The sequence below is a fragment of the Protomyctophum bolini genome (genome assembly GCF_963924005.1).
Source record: "Protomyctophum bolini genome assembly, chromosome: 4".
In the NCBI taxonomy this organism is placed as follows: Eukaryota; Metazoa; Chordata; class Actinopteri; order Myctophiformes; family Myctophidae; genus Protomyctophum; species Protomyctophum bolini.
The window spans coordinates 43,192,978-43,220,665 of record NC_137865.1 but is presented as its reverse complement, the minus strand read 5'-3'; the positions used below and the strand labels follow the sequence as shown (position 1 = coordinate 43,220,665).

Below are 27,688 nucleotides of genomic sequence, written 5' to 3'. Positions count from 1 at the left end.
CAACGTTTAAAATTGGTTAATAGATTCCTAATAATAGCATAATTTAATGTCTGCACAGACAAATACACACAGCTGAACCACGCCCTCTTCGGTTTGAATGGATGTACGGGATATGTCCTGCAGCCGGAGACGATGCGCACGGACGGCTACGACCCTCAACTGGACAAGAAGAAGGTCAAGTACAACATCACTGTCAGGGTAGGTGTCCACAGGATCACGCACGCAGTTGTCATTATGACCATTTCATACTCTCATTCATTCAAGTTAACCCACTTAGACCTCAGGACGCATCTGTGTCACCTTATAGCTTTTTAACCACTAATAGCAGATCTACAAGCTCGTAGCGTGGCACTCGGGGGGGGGGGGGGGGGTCCCTGGAACAACATATTTTCAGATGGGGGTCGGCGGCCAAATACAGTTAATTCGGGGGTCTTTGACATGAAATAGTTTGAGAACCACTGATATAGAAACATAGGTTTTTCAGAAAACTGTCATGATTTAGAAGACGTTTTGTAGAATCTGGTCTCAGAGTTATCTTTTGCGGTGCATTTCTCCGGTCTGGCATGTCAAATGACGACCGTGGTGAACATTCTGTGACAGCCATTCAGTGTTTGTTGTCTGCTGCCCATTGCAGGTGATCGGAGCCAGGCACCTTCCTAAGCCAGGCCGCAACATCGCCAGCCCTTTCGTGGAGATTGAACTGTGCGGACACACCGAGGAGTCCAAGTTCAAGACTGTTGTCTTTCGTGAGTCGAGGGGATGTTGGATAAATGGGGTGTTAAAGGGGAGGAAAACAGTGGGATATGGACAGCTCTGTTGCCAATCCTCCTTTTACACGTCCTACCTGGGTCGCAGTTTTTTTTTTTCCCATTCTGAATTCCCATAGACTTTTCTTATATCGTGTCAATTAAGAACCATCCATCCATCCATCCATCTTCAACTGCTTATCTGTAGTCGGTTCACTCCACCAGAGTGTTCCAGACGTCCCTCTCCAGAGCAACATCCGTGACTTCCTCCTGGGGGGATCCCGAGACGTTCCAAGGCCAGTGAGTTGATGTGTTGATCCTCCAACTGTGCCTTGGTCTGCCCCGGGGTCTCCTCCCAGTGGGACGTGTGTCGAGGACCTCCCTATAGGGAGGCGCCCGAGAGGCATCCTAACCAGATGCAAGAACCACCTAAGCTGGCTCCTTTCCAGGCGAAGGAGCAGCGGTTCTACTCCGAGTCTCTCTCGTGTGACTGAACTTCTCACCCAATCTCTAAGGGAGACGCCAGCCACCCGTCGAAGAAAACTAATTTCGGACGCTTGCATTCGCAACCTTATTCTTTCGGTCATGACCCACACTTCATGACCATAGGTGAGAGTAGGAACGAAGATTGCTCGGTAGACAGAGAGCTTTGCCTTCTCTTTTAGTCACAACAGTGCGGTACAGCGACTGCAATACCCCGGCGGTTAATGATCCCCCGGCGGTTTGATTGGATATGAATTTAATAGTTACATTTCCCCCAGAAACAGACTGTATCAAATATGAGTGACTGACCACTGCAAACGATACAGAACCACCTCCGTCGCTGAGACAGTTAGTTTATTTAATTTTTTTTACCATAATGCTTAATTGCTTATATAAGACGATTTTAAGATCGTCGAATAACGAATGACGTCAGGACTTTGGTACTTTCTGGGATGATTCTTCTTACTTTCTGTGATCTTCTCCTGCATTCCCAGTCATGGACAAAAGGATCTTTGGTCTGGTCGTATGCGTCTTAGACTGGCACTGTAGACTGATAGTCGGATCCTTGCTGGTAGAAATTGCTGCACAGGATCTTCAGGTGTTAGCATTATGCTATGCTTTAGCTATTGAAAAATAGCAGATCTACAAGCTCATAGGTGGCGCACTACGAGCTTGTAGGTCTGCTATTTTTGAAAAAAATCGAAGAACCACTGACATAGAAACTTTTTCAGAAAACTGTCAGGATGTAGAAGATATTTTCAGAATCTGATCTCGGGTCAGAATGGGTTCAAGGTGATAACCAGGTGTTTATCCCCAGGTGACAACGGTCTGAACCCAACGTGGAAGGCTCCTGCAGCGCCGGTGACCTTTCCTGTGTACGAACCAGAGCTGACCTTCCTACGCTTTGTGGTCAGTGAAGAGGACATGTTCTCAGACCCCAACTTCCTGGCTCAGGCCACGCTTCCTTTCAAAGGCATCCGCCAAGGTATGGAACACCTGTGCATAGTATACGCACACGCACGCACGCACGCACGCACTCACGCACGCACGCACGCACGCACGCACGCACGCACGCACTCACGCACGCACGCACGCACGCACGCACGCACGCACGCACGCACGCACTCACTCACTCACTCACTCACTCACTCACTTCTTCTTCACCCGACAGTGACGATATACACCTGTGTGTGTGCATACACATGCATACATACACGTCTGTACAGTGGTGCAGGTTGGTTTAGTGTTTTGCATGTTTTGACAGGTTATCGGTCGGTATCCCTGAAGAATGGCTACAGTGAGAACTTGGAGCTCGCCTCTCTCCTGGTCCACATCAAGATAGAGACAGTGCAGGTGAGGAACAGACACATGTGCACAGGAAACACGTGCTCTAGCTGGCTCATACATACATTCTGCAATTTTTCTAAAATGGCAGATGTGCTACTTCGTTGTGTGCTGTGAGCTTCTCGATCTGCTATGTTTGTATAAAATATGCATAAAGCGGTTAAGATTATACTGTGATACTATATTAACTAATTTAACCCACCCAGACCCCACTTTGATAGCCACTGGCATAGAGTACCGAAGTCCTCACAGGGGCGGCGGTGGCTCAGGGGTAGAGTGCCTGGATGGGAACCGCAAGGTTGCCAGTTCGAACCCGGGCTCCCCCAGAGTTACTGTCGAAGTGTCCTTGAGCAAGACACTGAACCCCTAATTGCTCCCGATGTGCTAGTTGGTGCCTTGCATGGTTTCCGCTGCCATCGGTGTGTGAATGGGTGAATGTAATGCACAATCTATGTAAAGCGCCTTGGATAAAGGCGCTATATAAATGCACCATTTACCATTTATGATCAAACCCACTAAACTAAAGATTTTCTTTCCGTTACAAATTCCATACACAGATATATTTTAAATCACATAATGTGGAACTGTGTTCCAAAATAAAATAAAAACGAGTCTGGCGATTCTGTCAGGGAGGTGGCTGTATCTGTATGATATTTTACAGAAGTAGTGTTGGAAAAAACCACAGTAGGAAATCACGTGGTTCACTGTGCCCAAAACATTCCTGAGATTGCTTAGATTTGTTATAGTTATAGTTAGTAGTTTGTTTGATGAAAGAACTGAGACATGATGTGACGCTCGCTCTTCTCTGGAGTCCTGCCTCAGAGCAGACCAGAGGTAGAAAACTGTCGTTCCCTGATGTCATCGCTATAGGGACACATGCATCATTAAGCAGGAACTGGGGGTGGCATTGAAGGACCGGAAAGTCTGGCATGGCGTTGTGATGATTTGTGCCGGTGGTGTAAATGTGTAATGAGAGATGTAATCATTTCTAAGCCTGGCTTTTTTTCTTTTTTTTTTATCACATATTATGTGATCTCAAACCATTTTGGGTGGGAACCCCTTTTGGTGTTTCAAACATTATGTTATAATTTAGCTATTGAAAAATAGCAGATCTACAAGCTTGTAGGTCTGCTATTTTCTTTTAATCGGGAAAATATTTATTTCAGAAAACTGGAGGATTTAGAAGATTGTTTTTTTTTTTTTTTGAGGTCAGGCCTTATTAATGGGTTAAAATAGTTGATGGGATTTTGAATGGGAAAAACTCATCCTGACCCAAAAGGGGCGTATTTGTTTTTACGTAAGACTTTTATGCTAGGTTTTAAATTTCCCCTCCAGTTTGAATTCTGTGATTGTGATCCTAACTTTCACTCAGAAAGTGGCGGAGGAACTCTACTCGTCTTCTAGCCAACTGCGGAAAAGGCAAGAGCCTAACGAAACTTTCCTGTACGGCACAAACACCCACCCAAAGACCCAACGCCCTGCCCCTCCTCAACAGCACAATGACCTCAACAGAGTGCCCAGCGGCAGTGAGAGACAGAAGTAAGTTCTTATAGCAACAGTGAGAGACAGAAGTAAGTTCTTATAGCACCAGTGAGAGACAATTAAGTTCTTATAGCACCAGTGAGAGACAGAAGTAAGTTCTTATAGCACCAGTGAGAGACAGAAGTAAGTTCTTAGCACCAGTGAGAGACAGAATTAAGTTCTTAGCGTGTCCCAGTGGTGGAAAGCAACTATGTCGTAAACATTTCGGCTTTTTGAAAATGGCCGAGCTGCTAGTTTCAAAATATTTGTATACGTTTGAAAACGTTTGACAACTTGACATTGGACATTTACTCAAGTAAATGTTTAATTGCGGACTCTCTTGTAACAGAGTATTTCTACAGTAAAAAGTAATTGTAGTACTTTTTCCACCATTGACACATCCATTGTAGATGGCCAATGCAGAAAACATGAATCTTCTACAGCAATACATACAGTAATAAGTATTGAATAGCATAGTTTTAGAATGAGTCCTTCTATATGACATGTGCTGTCCTCTGGTGTTTTAGAATGAGTCCTTCAATATAACATGTGCTGTCCTCTTCTGTTTTAGAATGAGTCCTTCAATATAACATGTGCTGTCCTCTTGTGTTTTAGAATGAGTCCTTCAATATGACATGTGCTGTCCTCTGGTGTTTTAGAATGAGTCCTTCAATATAACATGTGCTGTCCTCTGGTGTTTTAGAATGAGTCCTTCAATATAACATGTGCTGTCCTCTTGTGTTTTAGATTGAAAGAGAAGAAAATAAACAACAGTAAATTCTATCCATGAGGTCATCACCTATACCCCCATCCGGCTCCATCTGAGGCCTTCCTTCCCTGCATGAGGGTGAAATGCTATGGTTACTGTATTGCTCCTCATCACCACTTTGCAGAATCCTAGACTAGAGACATTTTACGCAGAGTATAAAAAGGAGCATCACACTCTGAGTTAAAGCTACAATATGTAACTTTAATGTTCTTCTACCCCAGATTTGAACCCGGGTCCCTGGCCCCCCCACACAAGTACTGACATTTTTACCACTGTGCCGATAGAGCCTGCCTGCTTGCTCAGTGGAGAAATCTATTTATCAATAGAAGAGCAGGGAGACCAAATAGCACCACCCCATTTGTGTAATACAAAAGTAATAAAGAAGTTACATAGTGTAGCTACTTTATAGCTACTGTATCTATAAAGTAACATTTCAGCACATTTCAAGTAAGCCACATGGTGACTTGCTGCTGTCAATCAATGTTTGATTCTTAGTCTATGGTCCTACTTATGCCAACTGGTATTGGGAAGTACGGACGGAGAAAAAAATATATATATATATATTTTACGTTCTGTTTATTGAATTATTTTACATGTTTTGGAGAAATACATGGAGAAATACAAATATTGATATAAACGTATGGCTTCAAAGTAGGCTACATAGTGAAAGTTTTTTATTGTTATTAATATTATTATTATTATTATTATGTTTGGCCTGCCATGTATTCTTTATTAGATTTATTTTGTTATGAATTGAGTCAATAAAGTACTGTATGCTTGTGATAATGTTTGTGTTGCATTGTTTCATTGTGTTTCCCAAAGAAACCTCACTATTAGGCAAAGTCATACAATCTGATCTTCTGACAATCATGTAGAATGTATGATGAAGCCTTCACAAAGAGTAACAATCTTTAAAATGTGTTCATTCCCTTTCCTTGCACTCTATGGACACAGGCACACCAAGACATTATCAAGACATCCTTTGCATTGGGTTATGTCTCATGTTTAAAAGTTGCAAACTGGAAGAATATGTACAGGCCGTCCGAATCTTTGGCCAATGGCTGAGAGAAATGTCATCCTCTTTAACAATGGAAATGAGCACTTTTACGGTCGGGGGTAAATTTGATCATTTCAAAGAGGTTTGGAGTTGGAATATGTTGAGCAAAATGATGTGGGTGGTATATTGGCCAATGAGGTTAGCGCAGGGACAGACAGCGCAGGCACACCTGAACTTCCATGCATGGCCAAAAGCCGCTGTCTGCCGGCATCTCTTCCTGGTTTTGGTGCTTGTACACCCCATGTGCGTCCCGGAGGATTGTACTTCTGTATAGATGTTGTTTTGTATTTGTTTGCAGTGTGTTTTTGTTTTGTTGTTTGTTGGTGTTATTGTCTTGTGTTTCTTTGTTTTGAATGTGTAGTCTATTTTTAAGTTTCTTGGGTGATGGAGAGGATATTGACGTATCTCTGTTTGCCCTTATTTGTCCTTTGGACAATGGTTGTGTGATGCTTTGTCCTCTCAGAATGATAGAGAAATTAAATACGCATAATGGTTGCTCCAAGTAGCCTACACATACTATACACATAACAGCTGATTCACTGTTCTGCACCTGCATCATAGGAAATAACTCTTCTTTAAGTTCTTACCATATACTGGGTGAATATATGGATGTAATGGAAATACAGAAGCAGGCTGCAAGTGTCCACCTGATGTTTGGCGCCACAGTGTGGTTTGCATTTAGCATATTGAGAAAGAATCCATACAAAAGCAACAATTTATCCACCCTAACATTTATGTTAGGAACCCAATGCAAAACTCAAGACTCAATGTGTTGTGTATGGCTTGGCTGCCACCTAGAGGTCAGTAAGCACATTCCTCTGGAATGCAATGATGTTGGAATGCAAGTGTAATCTGAGTTCCCTCTGTCTTCCAATTGGCTGGCCTTTACACAGCTCTAACTTTTGTTTACAACATGCTACACAGCTACAGCCTCAAACTTTGGTACATGGACGTAGACCAATATGGATATAATATTGATACTAGGGATGTCCCTTGTCAAAATATTCTGTTTTGTTACACTTTGAATGTACTTTTCCTAGATTTATAATTATAACATATTACAAACTTGTGAAACTGTGTGCTGTCGTTTAAATTAGCATTGTAGTTCTAAACTTCCACAAGCCTCTCCAAGAGGAACTTACAGAATTACCGTATATCCAAAGGATATGTTTGTGACGTCATCCCAACAACCAGCCCGCTAGTAGGTTACATACTGTACGGAAGCAATGTTGTAACGTCACCGATTATCATTGGTTTATTGGTTAGGCTTCAATGCCAAGGTGCAGACAGACAGGGATGCCTGTTCTCTGCTGTCCGAGTCATGGAACCCGAGGCTGACCAATCATCAGCATATATTTTAGTCTAGGCCCAACCCGAACACGTTGGGTTGGGTAGGGTCGGGTTCGGACAGAATCTGAGAACTCGGCAAAGAGTCAGGAATCACCCAGCAGTCAGTTGGCAAGGATGTTCAATTTTTAAGAGCTGGCGTTGTGGAAAGGTCTTGGTTTAATATTTGTTTAATTAATGTCCTTGATTTTATTATCCCTTTCTCTATTCTCTATATAGGGAACTATTCCTATGCATGGTGAGATGGAAGAACATCGTGTTGCAGAATCGATGTCCTCTCTGGAGCTCCAAGATGAAACTGATCTAAGTTTGTCCTTCAGTGGTTTGAGGATGGAAGAATCCGCCTCTCTGCCTCGTTCTCACAGCTTACCCTCACTGATCCAAATCCCATGTTTAGAGCAGACCTTACCCTCACTGATCCAAATCCCATGTTTAGAGCAGACCTTACCCTCACTGATCCAAATCCCATGTTTAGAGCAGACCTTACCCTCACTGATCCAAATCCCATGTTTAGAGCAGACCTTACCCTCACTGATCCAAATCCCATGTTTAGAGCAGACATTCACACCTGATATCATTGTTGTGGAAAACAAGGAATGCTACAGGTTCCACTGCACCCACGCAGGACTGTTCCGATGCAGCGTGACCGGCCTGGGGTTTAAGATGGAGAAAGATGGAGAGGTGACTTACAAGACAGTCCCCTGGGGCCGGGGGCTTCTATCCTGTTTTATAAACCACCGATTGACGATGATCATCCCAGTTGACTCTGAAAGTGTTGCTGCTGCCTCGGAACGTCGTGCTGGACGAAGTGAAGAACAAAAGGAGGGAGCTAGTTGGAGAAGAGATTTACATTGAAAAGCCTCAGTGTAAACTATTCCCAAATCAAGAATATACACTCTCCACTTCACCTGAAGATGATTCCATTATAATTGAACCAGTTAGAGCCGAATTTGAAGTTGACGAATGTTCCTATCACAATTACGTCCCGACATTTGTCATTTATTTAGAGCGACGTTTAAGCCACGTTAGGCTGCTTCTAAGCAGCAGTAACACCTCCAAATGTGCATGGGAAGGTTATGTAAACCTTTCAACCTTTCAACATGTTCAGCACACACCAAGTCATGCAGCGACAGACAAACTGCTGTCTGTGCGAAGCAGCTTCATCAACAGCCTTTCACATCCCATTCTCAACCAGATCCTAGACAAACTGTTTGAGAAGAGGGTGATAATCAAAGAAGAGTATGATGAAGCCTGTGCGAAGAAAGTGATCCATGAAAAGGCACGTCTTGTCATAGACACAGTGAGGAGCAAAGGAACCCCTGCAAGTTTAAAACTGATATTCATTCTACGAGAAACCGACCCATTCCTCTCCCAGGATCTTGGGTTGATGTGAAACTAAATGAGCAATGGCAGGTGCAGTGCCTTGCTCAAGAGCACATCTGCATGGAGGGTGCCTAATAGGACCTTTTATACCACTGTTTTTCTATCCTAATCCTACCAGGACCTAAACTGTATTGTTAGTACTGCTGGTTTATAAATAATAAATCCTTTGTAATACATTTGTTGGTTGTCTGATGCTCATTTAATCATATTCATTATATCTTCATAAAACGTGCTATGGAAATAACCCAGAATGTTATTGCGTTGTAGCATTTTATTCAGATATTGGTAGCATTCAATGATGTAACAACCTGTATAGAGATTTAAGGTGTGGAGCTGTTGTCTTGCAGTTGCCATGCAGGCTTTACATTTCAAAGTGTACCACATTCTCTCCACAGCTAAATTACTTCTGAATTAGGAAGTTCTAGGCCATATTTTCTTCTAAATGTGAATTAGAAAAAGTATAAAGTCCTTTTAAATCCAAATAACAAAATAAAGTACAACTAGCCAAATATTCTTAAAATGTACAGTAGCCTATGTGCACTACTTGAAATGTATTCAATCGGGTGAAATTCACAGTCCTTGAGTGAAATGTGGTGTGCTTGCAGTAATTGCTTCAAGTTCCAGCAAGGGCAAGGACTGTGGCAGCACCTGTCCAGCCAGCTCAATGGAATGTGCCTAATAGGAAGGAATGGGAAGTATTTTCAAAAAGCACTATGCATCCATTATTTCCATACATTTCAAAATGATCAGTAAACTAAAGTTTTCAAATGAATGTAGTAGTCTAGTAGAGTACGGTACAACATTTGGTTCCAAGATGTATGTATAGTACACTACAGTACAGTTACAGTACTTGAGTAAATGTACTTTAATAGTTACTTTAAACCACTGTTAATTTCTGATTTCTTGAGGTTTAAATGCACTTCAGATCCTCCTCCACTCACGTTGTCCTAAAAGGATAAATGACACTTCGTTCGGCCAATCACAAGTTTAGAGGACACGTTGGCAAATAACAAACAAGCATCCGTCTCCTTTGGGCCAATGGCAGCGCGTTCGGTGCGGTGCCATGGGGCCAATCACGGCGAGGGGTGGGTTCGCGTGCGAGGAGCGCGAAGAGTCAAGGAGCAAGAAGAGGAAAATGGCGGATGTTATTGTAGAACTTTAAAAACAAACTTCCCAACCTTCTGTGTAACAAACAAACAAACAAACTACATGTCGGTATTTGTAGTTGCGCGTGTATGTTTACGTATCTTCAGCGCTGGACTGAATGACGCTTGAAATAAAATAGTGTGCATTCTTCTACCTAGTACTGTAGTTAGCTTTAGCCTATAGTTAGCAATAACAGCTAACTCCAGACAAGTTGGGTAACGTTACTTTCCTCCACCAACTGTTCACAGTTCAGAGTTCAGACATGTTGGGCGACATCTAATTTAATCCAACGTCCAGCCGAGATTTCTAGTATGTTTTCGGGTTCATCTTCTAGACTAGGCTTTATTTAGACACGTTGAATGAATGCTGGCAGTCAGTCAGGTCTTGTATTTTGGAGTAACTGCGACCTGTTGTTGTAAATGGATTAATGGATCAACGGCCAGTGAGCTATTATTATTATGGCTCTGCACAACTTGGTTTTTGTCATTGATCTGGACGGTGGTGGTTGCGATGCCGAAACAACAGCCACAACAACCCCACTGAAACGAGGGATCCTGCGGATCCTGCTGCATTTCGGCTACAAGTATGGCTTCGACAAGGTCTGTATATTATAGTACCAAGTATACCACGGCTAGACTACTAGCCCCTTTCGCGACCCTAGTTTAACCTTTTCTGGATTTGGGATATCGGCGACGTCCCAAATACAGAAAAGGTAAACTAGGGCCTCGAAGGGGGCTAACCACTAGACCCACTGCACATGTAAACAAAGCTGCTACCTTTAAAACACATCTTAAATCTGAGTTTGTTTGAGGGGCGCTAGGTTTAATGTTTGTCTTTAGTTCAATGTTTGTTTTAAAAACGTCATATTGTCTCTCGTCATATTGTCTCTTTATTGTTAATGGCATTTAATGTTTGTGTTGGCACTTGGCACAGTTTGTTTTACATCACCATTACATGACATAATCAACATGAGTTAGACTTTAATATATTTAGCGCCCCTCACTTCACACGGGTGTGAGTTTAACTTTTTAATAATATTTTAATAGTCTTGAGAAAAAGTGCTGCTATTTGGCCCAAAGTGTTACAAAAATGAAGCTTGATACCCTGTATAACATAGCATGTATGTTACACAGCTCTGTTTACAAAATGCTGTACCCCCTCTTAACTGTTTTTAGTTTTTACTATATTTTGGCAATGTAAACGTATGTTTTCTCATGCCAATAAAGCTCTTTTGAATTGAATTGACAAGGTACGCTGGGGCTACAAGTTTTTCCAGTCCAAGTCCGCCCGCAGTGGCAACCTGTCCCGGGGCTCCGACTTCAAGGAATTTCGGCACAAGACCTTTGAGGACTTTGAGATGGAATACGACGCCAAATTGGACATGCAGGGCAAGGCATCGTGCTCTACCACTCGGCGAAAACTGCAGCCCAGCCCGTCCTCCTCGGTCCAGAATGCGCTGAAAGAGGCCCTTTTGGACTTCCAGTGGGACAGACCTGACATCACTTCTCCGACCAAACTGTCCCTGAGACCGAGGAAGTCGATCCGGGCAGTCGGGATCAGAGCTGTCGTCAGCTCCTCGCAAGAGGATGACACTTCAGCTGATGGTGGTGGGAGAAATGTGTTGTTTGTTCTGTCGGAGTGTCCTCGTTCGAGAGCACAACTCGGAGAATACACATCTACTAGCGTCCAAGACATGGCGCACGCGGACGTGTCCGATCAGATTGTGTCCAGGGGGCTTCATGACATGTTGGTCCAACGACGGGTGGTCCTGCACTGGGTGGACACCAGCTCCTACCTACAGGTAAAAAGATCCAAGGTCCTTTTAAGAATCAGTCGTAATCCTTAGAGTTGAGTTATATTTAATTTAAACTAAAATATAAAGGTTTAACAATGCCTGGTACAGTATTACTTACTAGTGCCGCTCAGTGTGTGTGTGCGTGTGTGTGTGTGTGTGTCACAGTAAAACTGACTTGAATGATTGAGGAACTGAACCTTAACTGATTGTTTTATATCATTGAAATAGATTTATGATCAAGGAAACAAAACTCATGTTGTTAAACAGTGCTCTAGTCTTAATTTACATTCCACAGACCAGAAGACAGAGCGCTTTGGCCACATTGAGGTGTTAAGACGGATATCTTGTGTTGTGTTTATAGACGGTTCGTTGCGTTCCCTCACAAACGAGCACTTGCCCCGTCGGGCAACTTGAAAGCAAACTCACCTTTTCCAAAACTTTACAAAATGTATTTACCTGCCAGGGGCAAGTGGGCAACCCTTAGTGTCAACACCTAATTATGTATGTTATTGCCCTAATACATGATTTAAATTAGGTGCTGAGGTGTGAGGACCACGTTGGTTCTGAGAAGCTGTCGGAGGTACTGGGGCAGCTGGGTGGCAGAGAGCTTCCCATGGATGCTCTGCTGCAGCTCTCCTGCACGCGGCAGAGAAGGCCTTCTGGAATGACGGAGCAGCATTTAGGAGCCGAGAGAGAGGCTTTCCCTCTGGAATCTAGCATCGGATATCTTCTGTCTTCTGAACGGCTCTACCGACTGGCGTTTCCTGTCCTGGGAGGTGTTCTGATTTGGGGGCAAGGTGGGTTGCATTGGTTATTGGTTGGGAGGTGTTGAGTAAAAAACCTTTTCAGAGCATACCTAGTAATGCATGCACATCGACAGTAGGTGCTGGCCGGGCCAATAAGGCACGTATTACATGGAAGGAGTAGGGGCTCGCACAGCATTAGGTAAATTAATTACCTAAGTAGGAATTACTTTATTGTCAGACAACGTTTCGATCTCACAGGATCTTCGTCAGGTCAGTAATTATTATAGACCTATTATACTGACCTGATGACACTCCTGTGAGATCTAAAACGTTGTCTGACAATAAAGTAATTCCTTTACCTAAATACCGTTTTCCATAAAAATCATAATTTCCCACAATTGCTCGTTTTATGCGTTTCTGTGTGTAGAGCTACACACATGTGTAGTACGGTAGTACCTCTACCTTTTTATCATTTCATAAACTAAGCACAATGCTTGCATACCTTCTCCCCAAACCCAGGCAACACCACCCAGACCTGCAGTGTATCTGTAGAGCCAGTGTCTTGCTGGCAGAAGCTCCTCCCTCAGCCGATGGAGGTGTCTCTGAAAGGGGTTGTCCAGGGTTGGAGAGCCCCGTCATCACCAACAAAGACCTTTTCAGAGTCCTGGATCCTCCAGTGTCCCGGTAGCAGCGAGGACCCGGGCCGAACAGCCCTTCAGCAACTCCTAATGGAGCTCACCACACTTGATCTGCACATGGTAAGCTGCAGAACCGTTAATAATAATGAATGGCATTTTTATAGAGCTTTTCCAAGTGCTCAAAGCACTTTACAATGGTTCATTCATTTATACATTGGGAGGTGAAGCGGCGAACAGTCGACGCCAGTGTCCTCACTTCCTACATTCACACACCGACCGAGTCATTGAAGGTGGAGGCAATGTGTTGTTCAGTGTCTTGCCCAAAGACACTTCGACATGTAGACAGGAGGAGCTGGGATTTGAACCACGGACCGGTGTGCTGTGCACCTTTTGCCTATACCAGGGGCGGCGGTGGCTCAGGGGTAGAGTGGCTGGATGCCAGTTCGCAAGGTTGCCAGTTCGAACCCGGGCTCCCCCAGAGTTAGTGTCGAAGTGTCCTTGAGCAATACACTGAACCCCTAAATTGCTCCTGATGTGCTGGTTTGTGCCTTGCATGGTTTCCGCCACCATCAGTGTATGAATGTGTGTCTGAATGGGTGAATGTGATGCACAAGCTCTGTAAAGCGCCTTGGATAAAAGGCGCTATATAAATGCACCATTATACCCATCATACTCTCAGCCATGTTCTTAGGTTGTCTAAATTATAATGATTACAAACATATTTTTCCTCACAATCCGTGCTGTCTGTAATAAAGCCCTTCTGTTCTGTCCCCTCTTGTTTCTTTCCAGTTTGCTGAGGTGAATGACAGTGGTGTGCTGTGCTCTGCCATACTCTCTCCTCTGTCTCCCTTCAACGCTCTGCTCTCCGTCTTCCAACCTGACGCTGCCCACCATAGCCTGCCCTTGACGGCCGATGGCGACACGTTCTCCGACCTACCAGACGTGGTCAGCAGTGTCCTGTCTGTGGTCATGGAGCAGGATGTAGACACTGAAAACGAGGAGGGTGAGGAACCAATAGAACAGTAAAAAACAGGATTTGCAGTTTGCTCTGGAGCAAATTCGACCAGTAAGGGTGACTTTCAGTTGTTTTTTTGCTCCTCAGTCCAGCCGATGGAGCACCAAGTCCCAGAATGGGCTCAACAGGAGCTTAGACACTCCGGCCCAGTGATGACGAGCCTAACGGAGAGCTGGTTCCCTCAATCTGACCAGTCAGGAGTCAGCTCCCATCTAATGGAGTCGATGAGGTATGGCTGTATATACTGCACTATTCCTCTCTCACTGCCATTATTGATGCTACTGAAACCAACTTTACCACTATCTGTCAGAAGCACTGCCGTCACACACTACTGCTGCTTCTGATATGATTTGCTTCTAATTGAATTCCGTATTATTTGCATTGATTACCACTAAGAACTAAAAAATACATCGCTTGGATGCACCTGGGACGTATCCTCAGTGATGTATCCCCAAGGTCATCGGGGTTTCGGGTCTCTCGAACATCATAACCCCTCACAGGTGACCCAGCCGGGGTGATCAAGTATCGACTTACGTCCCAGTAGCTACCCACAATCAGTCCCATTAGGCCCTAATGGGACCCCTGCATTAGGGAAAGAAAGGGTCACACAGTCCGTTGCTCCCGAACTGCGGAACACAAATTTCACTGTGGTAACGTGTGTGACAAATCGTACGACTTTAACTTTGACTTTGTCTGACTGTGTGTGTGTCTCTCTCTCTCGTTCTCTCTATAGACTGTTGAATGCTGTACCAGAGCATCCCAGAGCAGTAGAGGAGACCCAGGGAGAGGAGTTGTCTGCTTTGCAACAGGAGCTCGTCAGCAGCCTGGCTGAACTCTACCAGGCCTCGCAGGGCCCTGGAAACAACACAACGAAGAAGAAACGTAAGAATGCTGCACCTCTGCAATCTCTTTGTCATCTTGCATATTTTCACATATTTGGGCACAGTGGGTTTTTTTTTAGATGGACACCAAACAAAGAGGGAAATTATCTGTTAGTTTAGTATTAGTAACGAATACAAATAAACTCTACTCACCTAGAGACAATTAGTTTCCCCCTCAATTTAACCCGGTTAAGTAAATTGAGAACTAGTTTTCATTTACGTTACCTACCTGCTGGTACACTTTTCCAGCTGGTTTTGATATCGGTTCTAACAATACACAGTACACACAGGTGATAATAACCACATCACTTTGAGGAAATGCTGAAATTAACCAGGAGAAGTGGACATTCCACATAACAAACGTTAGGGTATATAATGGTTGGGGTTAAGGTTATGGGCAGACTAAGGTTTTAGGTTTGGGTTTAGGACGTTTAACCTCTCGTGTCCCTATTCTGGAGGTGAACATTCTGTTAAAGTAGCAGCTCCCAAAATCCTGATAACATTCAGATGTTCTTCAAACTCCCTAACCCACCAGTGAACTCACTATCTCACTGACTGACTTTGCAAACTCAAACTCACTGATTCCTCAAATTAACGAACAGATTATTGTTGTGGTTTAGCATGAGGTCACCCGCGTCGTCTACCTTTTCTGTTCCTTGTCTCATTCTGCCTGTAGGTGGGGCCCAGCGCACGCCTGTGAAGCAGAAGATGAAGACGATGAGTCGCTCCCTGCAGATGCTGAATGTAGCCCGACTCAATGTCAAGGCCCAGCGCGAACTAGACCAGGAGGAGACCGAACAGCAGGGCCACGACAAGCCCGGGAAGAGATGCTCTGGTGACAAGACCAAATCTGGAGGAGCCAGCAGCCATCAGAGTGAGTGGTTGATGGTCGTAGCCTAATAGTAATATTACTAAAAGTGGTTCTAATTTGAACATTTAACCATGTTTATGTCCCTCCATCAGTCTTCAGCAGTGAGACAGAGCTGGTGGCTCATCTGAAGTCCAGTTATGAGAAGACCGTAATGGAGAGGGATTTGTGCGTCCTCAATGAAACCCAGAACTTCCTGGCTGCAGTCAGATCCTTCATCACACCGAAGACAGACCAGGCAGTGAGACAAATAAGATCTTTAGTCGCCTCTCCCCATTTCTTACAAATAAATATTTAGGCATATGGTACTGATGTAAAGACTTAAAATAAAGCCAGAATGAAGATAAAGTAATATCCTCTGATTTATTGTGTACAATTATACAATTATGTGCCAACAGTCTTAAAATGTATATAACATTTAGTAGTCATTTACAGTACATTCTGTAAGTCAAAAACCTTCTGTTTTTTAGAATTATTGAATTATCCACAGAATAATGGATGTTTCTGTATATGACACATGTGTTTTCTCTTGCGCTTTACAGGTAAAGACCTTTCAGTTTGTCCAGCAGCATCTTCTCAAGTCCGCTAAATCCATCAGGCAGTTCTATGGCGCTGCCTCTGATCCTGAAGGCAAAGTCAGAGAGTGAGTTTTTGTAACATGTTGTAGGGTAGGGGTGCAAGTAGCGATTATTCTCATAATAAATTAATCTGTAGATGATCCGATTATTATCTGCAGTTAATTAGGTGTGTGTGTGTGTGTGTGTGTGTGTGTGTGTGTGTGTGTGTCCTAGGTGCAAGCTACAGGCGGTGCTGAGGTTGGAGTTGTGTAGACTCTCTCCAGGACAGAGTGATGCATCAGCTACAGAAGAGATGGTGGAGGAGGTAGGATGCACAGATGTTTTTGTTTGTTTTTGAGTGGTGCAACCACTCCAAGGAACAGCAATGTCCGTCCTAAACTATGTGACTGTTACTATGTTCAGAGTACCAGTAGGGGCAAAAGTGGCACTGTTGTGGCAGAAACAGAGAGAGAGAGAGAGAGATAGTGCTGCACTTTTGCCTGCTAATGAGAGAGAGAGGCACTCAGTTCACACAGTTGTGATCTTTTAACAGAAAGTGGCCTTTCATTGCAGAACAGATTATTTTCTGACACATTTTATGATGACCTTTTGTTTTTCCTAAATGCATTCAGCGCTCCATTAAAATGCCCTTCAACTAATTAAGAGCATAATGACCTGACCCATCGAGGCAAATAGTTGTGTTGAAGGTTTTGATACCTTAAAATTGATTTTTAAGTTACTAATGAAACTAAATTAAACTTGTGTTTCTGCTGCTTAGGCTGCTGATATGTTGAGGATGATCTCTCTAACCAAAGACCCGGTCTGTCTCACAAAGTTCCTGCAGGATGAGCTACTTCCTAGGTAAGTGACTTTTATCTGGCTGTCAATGTGGCTCATCAGACACGATTAAAACGAAAGTCCAGACTCTTAATTGTCTCCACCATGCTGAAGGCGTAGCCGAGACTATGTTTTCGCCCCTCGGTCTGTCCTTGTGTGTGTATTTGTCCGTCCGTCTGTGTTCCGCTAAATCTCCGGCACCGTTGGCCCAATCGGTGTGAAACTGCGCACACACTCTCTCAGCATGGACAGACTTGAGCCGACAGCCGTGGACAGAAGAAGCTGTGTTTTACGCCTGTTGTGAACAAAACTGACCGACTGCCGTGAAACATTGCTGGCACACAAGAAGCTACCTCGTAACCTGCCCTGGTGGAGACCTGTGCTCAGAGGAGCATGTTTTTCTAGTTGAGATTGTAGTACTTGTAGGATTTTTCTGCCTTTTTATTTTGGATAATAGTAGTGCAGAGTGAAGGGAGACGCAGCAAAGGTTGTCGGGCTCGGGAATCCAACCTGCTGCATTCTGTCAGGCGGCTTTAGAGTGCCTATATGTGGTTGTGCCTTAACCGCTAGGCCATCTGCATCCCATACATTCTAAACACTCCCATGTCCTGTCAGGTTTTTGACGAGCATCCCCAGGCTGTTGGCTGACATCTACCAGAGCCTGGGCAGCCAGCTGCCTGATGCCCTGCTGGCCGCATTGCCTTCGGACTTCTTCAGCGACGAGTCTCTTAACAAGGACAGCTTGTCTCCTTCCACCATGTCTCCGTCCGTCTCCACCACCATGGGAGACGGAAGAGCCTCAGATGCTGGGGATGGGCTGCAAGACCTGAGGAAGCGCTCCCCCGGCAAGAGGAGGTGAGGAGGGGACGGGTCAGGGGTGTGTTCTGGTGGGAAGGGTCAGGGGTGTGTTCTGGTGGGAAGGGTCAGGGGTGTGTTCTGGTGGGAAGGGTCAGGGGTGTGTTCTGGTGGGAAGGGTCAGGGGTGTGTTCTGGTGGGAAGGGTCAGGGGTGTGTTCTGGTGGGAAGGGTCAGGGGTGTGTTCTGGTGGGAAGGGTCAGGGGTGTGTTCTGGTGGGAAGGGTCAGGGGTGTGTTCTGGTGGGAAGGGTCAGGGGTGTGTTCTGGTGGGAAGGGTCAGGGGTGTGTTCTGGTGGGAAGGGTCAGGGGTGTGTTCTGGTGGGAAGGGTCAGGGGTGTGTTCTGGTGGGAAGGTCAGGGGTGTGTTCTGGTGGGAAGGGTCAGGGGTGTGTTCTGGTGGGAAGGGTCAGGGGTGTGTTCTGGTGGGAAGGGTCAGGGGTGTGTTCTGGTGGGAAGGGTCAGGGGTGTGTTCTGGTGGGAAGGGTCAGGGGTGTGTTCTGGTGGGAAGGGTCAGGGGTGTGTTCTGGTGGGAAGGGTCAGGGGTGTGTTCTGGTGGGAAGGGTCAGGGGTGTGTTCTGGTGGGAAGGGTCAGGGGTGTGTTCTGGTGGGATTGATTGAGACATCAACACTAGTTGATGTCTCCAAAACTGGCTCCAAAACTGTGGAATGCACTTCCCATTGCAGTCAGAACTGCAGCATCACTCCCAATCTTCTGCCGTAGTCTGAAAACCCACCTTTTCAGACTCCATCATGGCCCATAGCACTTACCCTACCCCCTTAGATAGCATTTCTGTAGACTTGGATAGCATTTGATACAGATTTATAGCATGTTATGTAGACAGCACTAGAATTGCATTGTATATAGTCATAGCACGCCATAGTACATATGTATAGCATAGTAGTATATATGTATAGTTTATATGTATAGTTTCATTATATAGATATTCCACTGTTTCTTTCTTAGCTTACGCATGTTTCATGATAAATGCTTTTATGTGATGTATTCCCATGCGTCTGCTAAATGCCTAAATTGTAAATTGTAGTTAAAAGCTATACTTGCTAAGTTGCTATCAGTGGTGGAAAGTAACAAAGTGCATATTTCTATATTTGCAGTCTTCCATTTTATATTTGTATTAACTTTATGTTTCAGAAGTGGCATGCTGACTCGACATCGCAGTATGACTGCCCAAATAGAGATCCCACAGAGAAAGGCCACCAAAACTGTAAGCTGAATAGGACACATAACTCATGCCTATAGACTGCTCTCTGATATTTTATGACCACACTGGTCTGGTACAATATATTTATTTACTTAAAATGGCTTTTTGACAAATGTATTGTGACAAACAAAATGCACTTAGCAGGGCCATAATGTAATCTCTGACTTTATAGCGATTCTATTTAGAGTCGTTCGTTGCATCACGAAAACTCTTAATTTCACCATGATTGTATTTTGATGCGATTGTGCAGAATAATTGCATGCATTAAATTCACCAGGATTATGTACCTTAGCTTATGTAAGCTTAAACTTATCAAAGTGCCATTCTCTAGATGTTACTAGAATATAATCAATCAATTATACATTTCTGTGGTCATTGTTATGCCCTACAGTATGTAGTACATTCTACTTTAATTTGGGCATTTACTAGCCACTTGTTTCAATTCATTCGGGTTATAATTGTATTCTTCATGAACAGTAATTTTTCAGAGTGCCTTACACTATGACTTATTGTCTTACCCCACAGAGCAAAGCTAAACCGGGTGTCCCAGTGGAGAAACCAGTTGCAGAGCCACCACCTCAGAAACAAGCAGCACAAGGTACAGTATTATGTCCGCTTAGAATCAAGAGGGGTAACTGTCTGTCTGGCAGGTTTCACCTAGCTTAACGCACTAACTGCCACATATTAATTCATTCATTCTTCCGCCGATCTACAAGCTCACGGCTTGCAGTTCTGCTATTTTCACCTAATGTTATTTTCGCTGAATGTTCGCCTATTATGACATGCCCAGAGTAGGGACACTAGGATTCATCTCAATCACAATGATTCCATGTGATGTAAAAGCTAGAATTCCAGAATTTACAGGCAAAGAAATGGATTATAGTCAGTATTGATGATGTGATGACTGCCCTCCAGAGGTGACCAAGGTGAGGAGGAACCTGTTCAACCAGGAGAAGACCTCTCCAAGGTCCAAGCGCTCCAAGCTGCCCAGGAGTCAGTCTGTGTCTGCTGTGGAAGGACTCGACCGCAAACGCGGTCGGGAGTCTGAAGGTAATGACGACGTGACATCTGGCTTTAAATGACTAACCCATAGGCTTTGATTAGATTGTATTAAGGATCCCCATTAGCTGGTGCCATGGCAACTAGCTAGTCTTCCTGGGGTCCACATAAAAGACATACAATTAGAAATTCAAAATTAATCAAATCTTTCCACCCTGGCTTGTGGCTTTTCAGGACCACACGCGCTCCTGACAAAGAAAGTGTGTGAAACGCCCCATCACAAGCAGGTGTCCAGCCGTCTACTGTACAGACAGAGAATGGGAAGGTACTGAATAACAGGGCCACGGGAACCTTAAACAAGAAGGATTACACTAAATGACACATCGAGGTGGACATTGGGCCCTAACTAAGCACCGTTTGTCTGTGCTTGTTTACAGGAGGTCTGCCCCAGAGGATGACTGCATAGTGGAGGAGTCACCAGTGAAGCCTTTAGATGGTATACTTGCATTGATGGCATACTGTATGTAAAAGCAGTCAAGTGTTTCTCCAAATGAAGAAATTAACCCATTCTGACCTGAGATCAGATTAATACGAGGTTTCCACTGGACACACACTGGTCTGATGAACCCATTCTGACCTGAGATCAGATTCTAAAAAAATGTCAGTCGCTCTTCGATTTTTCAAAAATAGCAGACCTACAAGCTCGTAGCGCGCCACTCGGTGGCGCGCTATGAGCTTGTAGATCTGCTATTTTTCAATAGCTAAAGCATAACATGATGCTAACACCAAAACGGGTTCCCGGTCAGAATGGGTAAAGAAAACCGTTTGACATGTCTTCTAGCCCATTTTGGGCGGAAACCTCTTTTGGTGTTAGCATTATTATGTTATGCTTTAGTTATTGAAAAATAGCAGATCTACAAGCTCATAAGAGCTTGTAGGTCTGCTATTTTTGGAAAAATCAAAGAACCACTGACATAGAAACATAGCTTTTTCAGAAAACTGTCAGGATGTAGAAGACATTTTTAGAATCTGATCTCGGGTCAAAATGGGCTAGAGCAGTCCCAGTTGTGGCCCACCGATTGACCCTTGACGTTACCTTTTCTACCCAGAGCTGAGGAGGAGCCCGAGGATCAAGTCGTTTGCCAGGAGGAATTCCAGCGTCTTCTACTCCAGCTCCCAGCCTCGTTCCCGTAACCTGGACAAAGCCTTGTCCTCGTCCCAGCTGTCCGTCAGCGGCGCGGTCAACCCCCGGGCCGTCCACTCTCCTCACCGCATCCTCTTCGGAGCCGCTCAGTCCCCTGGTCGCCCCTCCACATCCTCCTGCCCCAGCAGGGCCAGCAGGAGGTTCCTGTCGTTTGGCAGCTCTGATGTGTTTGAGGTGTGTTATGTTCTCCCATTTGTTTATTTTTGTCTTCAAATCTTAAAGGCGTAGTGAAATGAAAAATATGTTTTTCACACTTTTAGACCACATCCGTGGTCATCATATGAGCATACCTAACAATGGGTGCCAAATTCATTTTTGTGTATTTTTATATCAAAGGTCCATAAAATCGAATTTTAATTACTTCCTGAAAACGAAAACGTACTGCGTGATGACGTGTCGAGGCCCACATCGATAAAAGCCAATAAAAATGAAGCTCACCCGTTTGATTCCCCATCCCTCAAACACTGTCCAACACAGCTGGTACTGATTACAGAAATCCTCATTCAAGATGACATCCAGACAGTGTATTACTCGGTTTCAACTTAATCATCACGCTAAAATATGTATCTGAAAACATTATAGGGTAGAAATAAGCCACATAACAGTAAACTGTTACAGCTGGCCGACTATCTGACTTGTAAACAAACACACTCCATGAGTCCTACGTATAGCATAGCTACCGCCCCTAGCTACCGTCCCATCGCCTGATTGGTTCAGAAACTTCAGAGCCAGTGTTTCAAGCTGAAACCGTCTGAAACGTCAAAATAAAATGCCCACCATTTCCGTTTCCCTATACCTTTAAAAGCTATTACATGATCCAGGCAGTAATGACCATGAATGGCTTTTAAATTGTTTAGGGTTTGGCTTTCTCTTTTTTTTTCTTTTACTCACTCTAATCTTAGCCCTTCGCTAAGTCCCTCCCCAACCCGTCCTTGTCCAATAGGCACGTTAGCAGCGAAGAGACGGTCAAGCTGTCCTCACCCATTGAGATGCATGTTAAATGATGGGATTTCTCCATATAAATAAATACTGGATAATTTCAGAAGTAAAACCTTCAAAATGTCATACTATAAATATACTAGAAATGTGAGGAAATGACAGAGGGAGAAATCAACTTTTAACGACAGCCCGACAGGAGTTTTCATGTTGCACGGTAAGACTATGGTCATTAGTATTATTCCCATCACCTGGGTGGGTCAGTCGTGTAACTTTCCCAACGTTAAGCTGTGTTGGCAAATTGGCAAAATCTAATAATCAGATATAATCTGCCAATATTTCAGAAATTTCAAATGTAATTTGCTTGTAAAATGCTTTCAATTTAATAAAAGCTTGTTCAATTATAACACCTTTCTCTGTTCTTTCCCACAGACTCCCAACAAAACCCCGACAAAATCACCTGGTAAAACCGGAAGAGCTGCTCACGGGAACAGAGCACCCAACACCCCTCAGACCCCCAGGACCCCAGGATCCACCAGGGTCCGTGGCACCATGGTGTCGGGCAGCCCCGTAGCGGGTTGCTCTCTTCAGGCGGGGAGGTCCCTGAGAGGCAGCCCCTTCCGGTCCCCAACCAGAAGGGTCCTGGTGCTGGGTACTCCTCTGAAAGACAGCCCCGTGAGGACCCCACTGAAGGGGATCCTTAAAACGCCCCTCAAGGCCATTATGGCGGAACACGTGTCGCCCACTGGAACCATGCTCAGTCCATGCTCGGGAACACCCAGAAAGAGTGTCACCTGGTCGCCATCCCCCCGGAAATGTAGACCCCGGGAAAACAGTGCTTTCAAAGTGCCAGAGTCGCCCGGTGTCCATTCAACCCGGGCCTCCCCAAGCTTGTTGAAACTGGCCTCCAGAAACAATTTTCACAGTCCTTCTAAAAACCGTGGTGCCAAAAGAAAGGTCTTCCACACCCCTGATAAAACTTCCCACGTAGCACATAGCTTCAGTTCCCCAGTAACTCCTCTGAAGCCTCCTCAAAAAGTAGCAAGAGGCAACGTGGTGACACCAGAGAAGCCATGTCATAGTTTGATTAAAAGACATCAAGACAAGATGACCACCCCGGCCAAGGACGTCCCTACTGATACAATTGTTTGTTCTCAGGAGGACATTCCTGACTCTACCACGCCTCTAAACCTTTCCCCACGCACCCACAACGCCATAAGCCTAGACATGAGCCCTGTCCTAAACCTTTCCCCACGCACCCACGACACCATAAGCCTAGACATGAGCGAAGTTCTTGAATATCAAATCATCACGCGCTCTGGTAGAACACCTGTCAAAAATATAGTGTCTCCTTGTAAACCAGAATTGACGCAAGTAAAAGGTACAACTCTTAAACAAACTCCAGAGAAAAACAGGCCTGGCCAAAGTGCTAAAAACAGGACCAGGACCAGGTCCCAATCTAGTGAGAGCCGAACTCCCTCCAAACCAAACACAGACTCTAGCTGTGCTATGCCCAGCGACCGTGCAACAACGGAAAACATTGAGCGTGAAACACGGGCACAACAGAAAACCTCGTCTGAATCGTCTCAGTCCTCCGAAATCAGTTCCCACACAGACTCTCAGAAGTTTGACTCCTCTCACATCAGCATGAAGACCGAGACAAGTGAGGGCGACAGCATGGATATCATTGATGCCGCTATTGTAAAGACTGAACTCACCCAGGGCCTCAAAATGAACATCAGCTTCTCCAGGAAGTCCTCCATTTCCAGCGAAGTCTTTGATTTCACAGCAGCGTCGTCTCCGAGATCGTACCCGCTACCGGCTCAAGTAACCCCAGGACGGAGCTACGGCTTTCGACAGACGCCCGACCGCCAACAGAGGGAAGCAGCGGTTCGTTGGGGCTACGCCGATTCGCCTCGCTTTTCAACCCCGAGAAGTTCAGTGACGCCTCGTCGAGGGAAGGGTGCGACTACTCCATCGATGTACCAAGTGGAAAAAACAGGACTTAAACTCAAATTCAAACGCACCAACTCCTTTGCGGCCGCCGACGGTGGTGATCCCAGATCAGGAGGCCAGAGCCCCTCGGTAGGTTCCTCTCAGCTGGACAGTCCGTTGGCTCTGCGCTCTAAACACAGAGGCAGTGTCTCGCCGTCCCTCTGCTCTCACTTCACTCCGGCCAAGAGCACGCCTGGCAAAGGTGTCCAAACCTACATCTGCCAGTCCTATACCCCGACACGGCACTGCACCGCAGCCGGAACCACGTCGCCCCCGGTGCCCACGGACGCCGTTCCCCTGACCCCGTCTCCCCAGGACATGGGGCGGGTGAACCCGGACAACCTCAACAGTTGGCCCAGGAAGAAGAGAGCGCACGAGGCCATCGGGTTTGGGAGCAAGGAACACGCTCGCAAGGAGGAGGAGCTACTGGAGGAGGTGGAGCTCGGCGTCAGGAGGTTACAGGATAACGAGGACGCGGACGAGCCTTCGTGCAGTAGAGCTGCTGTACCGGGTGGACCCTCCAGGGGGCCGCCTCTCGTAGGAGAAGATGCATCATCTCCCGTTTCCCCACAGGGGGACATGAACTGGATTGAGAACCTGGCCAAGCAGCAGGTTGATGGAACTAGTCCTCAGACAAGAGATCACCAGGGGTGGATGGCAGGAGATGGAGACCTGAAGTGTTGTAAGACCAGATGTTTTATCAATAATAATAATGGAATACTTATAATTCCAAAATATATCTCTGCTGTTGTGAAGAAATGTTCATTTTTCAGGAAATAGAAAAATATAACATTTTCAGGAAATTAAGAAACCAAGCAATACTGCCTCATCAAAGTTGGTATTGTGACTTTATATATTGTCAATGATTTGCTGTTGCATGAGAGGGGGAGAGGTGTTGGAGTTAGCTGCTTTAGCAAACAGTTTGAGGGCCCAATGGAGTTAAGAGGTTATGTCCGAAGCACTTATTACTACTTTACATTGGTTCAATGTTTTTTTTTAACCAACACCAATTGACAATAGCATTGATTAATGCAAAGAAATAAACTAAAAAAATGTAGTTAGGTGGTTTCCTCTCGACAGCAATGATATTTACTTATGTTGTGGACAATAGTTGTAGACCCCAATTTAGTTTACACATTATACTATATCCAGACTAGCCACTGAGACCGTTTGATCACATGTGTTCTTGTTGGTCATGGTTTAAGTGGCGTTTGATTTGTTTCAAGGCAACTTAGTTTTGCATGCTTTACCTGTATCCACAATTTCCCTTTGACTTAAATGATGAACACATGTATCACTGCAACTGCATATACCGGTAGCTAAATGATTGATATATAGAGTTTTTAAACTGATGCCTAAACTTTGAAATTCATTAATCTCGTCTCTATCCATCCGTGCAGCCATTAATCTTTGTCATGGTTCTGTTGTTCAGTGGAGACACCACCGAGCTCCAAGAGGAGGAAGACGGTGACAGCCAGTGGGATCTTCGCTCTCACTCAGTCTCCGCTGCTGTTTGGGGGCAGATCAGCCTCTGCTACCAGGAGAAGGCCCCATTTTCAAGGTAAAACACTTGGCCTTTGACATTGTCTTTGTTTGGCTGGTTGGCATTGGATGACCCGGTTGTATTGGACATATGTCTAATGAATGTGCCCCCTTAGTTGTTAAACATTGTCAAATATATATATATATATTTTTGGCTTTTTGCCTTTATTGATAGTTACAACTAAGTGAAGGAAAGAGGGAGGAGATATGCAGCAGAGATATTTAAACTAAAGCATCGTTATATCCACAAGAGGGCGCTTGTAGCCAGTTGGCAACCTGATATCTGCCACTACCACAACAAGCTCAAGAATTCTATACTTGTGTGTGTGATTTGTTTTGTGGATGAGGATTTACAAATGGTTTATTCTGATTTGTTGTTGGAGTGTGTGGATGTATGAGGATTTACAAATGCTTTATTCTGATTGGTTGTTGGAGTGTGTGGATGGATGGGGTTTACAAATGCTTTATTCTGATTTGTTGTTGGAGTGTGTGGATGGATGGGGCCTCATTGCTAGGTTTGCTGATCTAACAAGCTCAAAAAGACATATTTACCTGTAATATGGCCAATATAATATTGGGACAGCAACTTGAAATTGGTTGATTTGAGCAAATTGTGTTTACTTTGTATGAAATGTGCTATAACTTTTTATTTGCATTGAAATCTCCGATTTTAGGTCGCTTTATATAAGAACTGATCATCCCAGCCTTTCTGTCGGGGGGTGGCTGTGCGTCGTTAATAATGTCCATTCATATTTGATACAGCCAGTTTCTGGAGAAAATTGAATTAATTTGGCCGCAAAAGCCTTGAAACTACAGTACATATGAAAGCAATGTCGCTGCTCAGCTGTCAACACATTGCGTTCCTCAGATTCCTTGTTGACGTACTGTAAGCTCAGCTGGCGGTGACTCGACTCGTACTAACCACGACGAAACATTAAATATCAACAAACAAAAAAACATGTCAGTTTATGTTGTGCGACGGGCAGCTGCAGCCACCCCGCCTACCCGGAAATGTAGTCTCTGGGTTGTTTGACTCGTTTCTAGTGCTTATTGTGTTACTCTTTGGGTATATTTGTACATTTCCACCTTCAGTCGATGCTTCATATCAATTATATATATATATATATATATATATAGAATTGACTTGACTAAAAATGTGCTTTCCACTAATCCTGTAGATGAAGTGGTGTGTGAGAGGACTGTGGAGGTAGAACGCTCCCCCTTCAGACATTCAAACACGGGGAAATCCTTCAGCAGGAAGAGACTTTTGGACTGAACCACTGCTCCTGACACTTTACTTTTTAAGGCAAGGCATATACAGCACTAAACAAACAAGTACCACCTTTTTTTTTTCATTTTTATTGTAAACAATTGCAGTTAATTAATAATTAATTAACACTGATACACCATCTGAGACATATTTTGTCGCACGGTTATTGTGTTCCTAAAAGGTCATTTTTCTCATGCAGAGCTCAATGTATTTTGGGATTGGGATTCGGGAATAAGTTGATCCACGTCTAAATATGCGGCTATACATTTCTTAATGTTGCAGAGCTGTCGAGATACCTCAAATTACTTTTGCTGTGAAGTCCACACCAAACTTAAGCATTTTCTCACTACGTTTAGTGCCTGTAACTTGGAAAGTGGTCATTTTAAATGCCATCAGTTCCTCCTTTGTCAAAAATGCAATCAGCCATTTCGCAAACCACTTTCTCCTGTAATTTATGTAATATATCTGTTTATTTATTTAGTTTGTGTCTTGTTTTATCTCAAATTTTATTTTAAATAAAAGGGAAGAACTGGTG

General features: G+C 44.4%; 2 protein-coding genes across 2 annotated transcripts in view; both read left to right on the top strand.

Moving 5' to 3' along the window:
* plcg2 (phospholipase C, gamma 2) overlaps positions 1-5,556 on the top strand; it is a 33,619-nt gene extending 28,063 nt beyond the window's left edge. The window contains exons 29-34 of the mRNA XM_080762245.1: positions 59-198; positions 635-746; positions 2,047-2,214; positions 2,494-2,582; positions 3,946-4,112; positions 4,842-5,556. Coding sequence (XP_080618371.1) covers positions 59-198; positions 635-746; positions 2,047-2,214; positions 2,494-2,582; positions 3,946-4,112; positions 4,842-4,884 — 719 coding nt within the window. The 3' untranslated portion in view covers positions 4,885-5,556. The remainder of the gene's footprint in view (positions 1-58; positions 199-634; positions 747-2,046; positions 2,215-2,493; positions 2,583-3,945; positions 4,113-4,841) is intronic.
* Positions 5,557-9,807: 4,251 nt separating this feature from the next.
* On the top strand, positions 9,808-27,688 carry ticrr (TopBP1-interacting, checkpoint, and replication regulator). Its single transcript, XM_080762624.1, has 22 exons — positions 9,808-10,395; positions 11,046-11,597; positions 12,127-12,388; positions 12,857-13,095; positions 13,765-13,978; positions 14,078-14,219; positions 14,724-14,872; positions 15,548-15,745; positions 15,835-15,980; positions 16,282-16,382; positions 16,531-16,621; positions 17,075-17,157; positions 17,749-17,988; positions 19,138-19,210; positions 19,733-19,805; positions 20,123-20,257; positions 20,441-20,531; positions 20,644-20,702; positions 21,316-21,584; positions 22,779-25,023; positions 25,774-25,902; positions 27,062-27,688. Exons 1-22 carry the CDS (start codon positions 10,255-10,257, stop codon positions 27,157-27,159), a joined length of 5,730 nt encoding a protein of 1,909 aa, XP_080618750.1. The 5' UTR covers positions 9,808-10,254; the 3' UTR covers positions 27,160-27,688.